Source organism: Ursus maritimus, assembly GCF_017311325.1.
Source record: "Ursus maritimus isolate PB19 chromosome X unlocalized genomic scaffold, ASM1731132v1 scaffold_X1, whole genome shotgun sequence".
Taxonomy (NCBI): domain Eukaryota; kingdom Metazoa; phylum Chordata; class Mammalia; order Carnivora; family Ursidae; genus Ursus; species Ursus maritimus.
Genome location: NW_024423319.1, coordinates 2,386,469 through 2,389,232, shown reverse-complemented (window position 1 = coordinate 2,389,232; position 2,764 = coordinate 2,386,469). Strand labels below are relative to the sequence as shown.

General features: G+C 61.8%; 1 protein-coding gene across 1 annotated transcript in view; it reads left to right on the top strand.

Annotated features, from left to right (window-relative positions):
• The window catches only part of LOC121103333 (extracellular matrix protein 2-like), a 21,287-nt gene that overhangs the window by 9,947 nt on the left and 8,576 nt on the right, over positions 1–2,764 (top strand). Inside the window, 1 exon segment of the mRNA XM_040632917.1 lies at positions 1,606–1,797. Coding sequence (XP_040488851.1) covers positions 1,606–1,797 — 192 coding nt within the window.

Sequence of the window (2,764 nt, the reverse complement as noted above, 5' to 3'; positions counted from 1 at the left end):
TCTGTGTGTGGCACAATCCCAGATTCAGGCCATAAACCAGATTCCTGTTTGGGACAAGGGAGAGGGTGCCGGTGGACCCTGTGTGGCTCTTACAGGACTGTGAGCTGGCATGGGGCTCCTTAAAGGCAGCAACTCCCATGCCCCCACCGTGCCCTGCTCGCAGACCCACATGTGAAAATGTCCTCGAGGAGCCCAGTGAAGACCCTCTTGCTGGGGACTCCCCGCCCTGACCCCCCCCAACCCCCTCGTGCATCTCACACACTCCCCTGTGGCGTTGGACAGAGACCTTGAACCCCAGATAGTGGTGGGAAGCTGTTTCCAGATGGCCCTTCCTGGCCCTGCTCCCCCTTCCCTGCACCCTCCCCCAGCTTCTCCCTCTCCCCTCCACCCAAGCCTTGCCCACAATTAACTCATTTTTTCAGATCACTTCCAAACATAAGTCAACGCTGGACAGAGCTGTAGGAAAAGCTTCCTCAAAGCTGGCCCCAAAGAGCCATGTGGTGAGACGGGGCCTCTTTGCCAGCCCTCACCCGCCAGCCCGCCCTTGGCTCCTGCAGCGGGGGCCTGGGGCTGGGGCCTTCCGAGGGTTGGCCCAGAGGCCTGTGGTCAGACACCCCCTTCTTTGCCTCTGGCTCCACCCGGAAACCCCTTCCCTCAGGCCTGGCTTCCGTTCCACCTTGTCCTGTCCTGATCCGCAGGTGCCCCTCTGACCAAGAGGGCGGTGCCCAAGCAAGGGAGCATCTTGGGACTGCTTAATGACAGTGGTCATGCTGGGACCCAGCAGCCCCTGGTTCACACACAGTTTAGTGCGGGGGTGGGGGTGCAGCTGGGAAGGCTGCAGGATGTGTCATTCCCCTCCTCCACTTTTTCCAGAGGCAAAAATGGAGGTCTGGAGGGAAGGGAGTTGCCTCGAGGTAGTCAGGGAACCGGTAGAGGGACCAACCCAAGGCAGCCTGTGCCCAGGGGCACTGGGGCCCCAAGGGCTGGGGTCCATGCTTGCCACCCTAGCTCTGCCCAAGTGTGGTTTCCTCCGGAATTGGGAGGCCTCAGCACTGGCGCCCACGGCAGGAGCCCACAGGCTTGGCAGGTTCTGGGCAGCCCTGGCACCTGCCCCCTATACCGAGGGCCCAGAAGGCCCTGAGGCCTGCTGCTTGCAAGGCCCAGCCCCTCTCCTTTCCCAGCCATGGACGTAAGACCTGGCAGCCTGGGGTGGGCGGCTTGCCCTGTGGTGGGCCTCACAAGTCCACTGTGTATAGAGACAGAAACCCCATTCATGGGGGCCACTGGGCCTGGTCCAGTGGAGAATAAATGCAGGCCTTAGAGCAAAAGACCAAGAACACTCGAGTCCAAGAGAAAAATCAATCTCTCTTTCTCTTCAGGTGGGAGAAGGGGACATTGGGGGAGGTTGGGGGCAAGGCCTAAGGAGGTGTTTGTTTTGGGGGGACCTTCCTGGGGGAGAGCTGGGGCGGAGGGGAGGCTCCGAGCACTACAGCCAGGGCCAGGAGCTTAGGGAGCAGGGCTGTGGTGTGCCGTCCTGCTTGCGCCCCATCCTGCTGTGGCTGCCGCGCCCACCCTCCCCGCTATTCATCCCCTCTGCCGGCCCAGGAGGCCTGCACAGCCCAAGTGAAGTGGCCATAAAGAGCGTGACGCTCCCAGTCCTGGCTCTTTGGGTGGGATGCTGCCCTGGAGGGGTCCTGGCCAAGCAGGGGCCGAGCCTGAGAGAGCCCACGGCCACGCCAACCCCCGTGGGCACGCTGACCCTGCAGCCGTCACCCAGCTGGCCCGGGCCCCCCAATGGTGAGTAGGTGGCACCAGCAGGAAAAGGCTGGCAGGAAGGGAGCACTCTATCTTGTTCTTAGAATCCTCCCCCCCAGGGGTAGGGGCAGAAGGAGAGAAGGCTGGTCACCCCAAGGCTGCCCACCCAGTGCTCACCTTGGGTGCTTCCGAGGGAGTTAGGAGGAACCCATGGGACTCAGGGAACCCTCTCTGGAGGGCAAGGGGAAATGGCAGACTCTGAGAGGCCCAGTGCCCGTAGCCCAGGGTGACGGCAGGGGAAGGAAGGAAGCCCCCCTAGGAGGGGCCACTGCAACTGGAACTGGAGTAATGGATCCAGGTTTGCTGGGTGGGGAACCAGCTGCCCAAAGACCTACTGATAAGACTGGGAGACATGTAGGAGGCTGAAAGTGGGGGATCCAGGGCTTGGGAGGGGTGACACAAATGGCCCCGGGAGACCAGCTATGGTGTGACCTTCATCTCATACGCCAGTGGTTGGCACCATGTTTGGTTGCCCCACCCTGAGGTGTAGGAGTGGGATGAGAGGGGCTGGTGGGTGGGTCCAGGACCTGCAAGGGATGCCCATGGTCAGTGCTCGTTAAGGTGGGGCTGCCATGTGTTAGAGGGGAAGCAGGCAGGGTGACCCAGCCCAAGGGCCACTGGCCTGCTTATGACATTGAGCAGCACTCTGCTCTCCCTCTGATGCTTGGGGTTCTCCACTCTGCGGCCAGGAAAAGGCAGGCAGGAGATACTTGGTGGCCTTGGGAGTCTGTGACAGAAGGCTGAGAGCTCCTGAGGGTAGGAGAGAGAAGAAGTGAGGCCTGGGCAGAGAGAGGAGGGGGGGGCCAAGCTGTGACTGATCCCCCCCTTAGGATGGAAGCACAGCTTCTCAGCGAGGCAGGGCGCCCAGCCACTCTAGCCCATATCAGCTCCTTCTGCAGGTCAGGTGCGACCCACCTTCGGGAACGGCAGCCTGGACAGACCTGAGGAT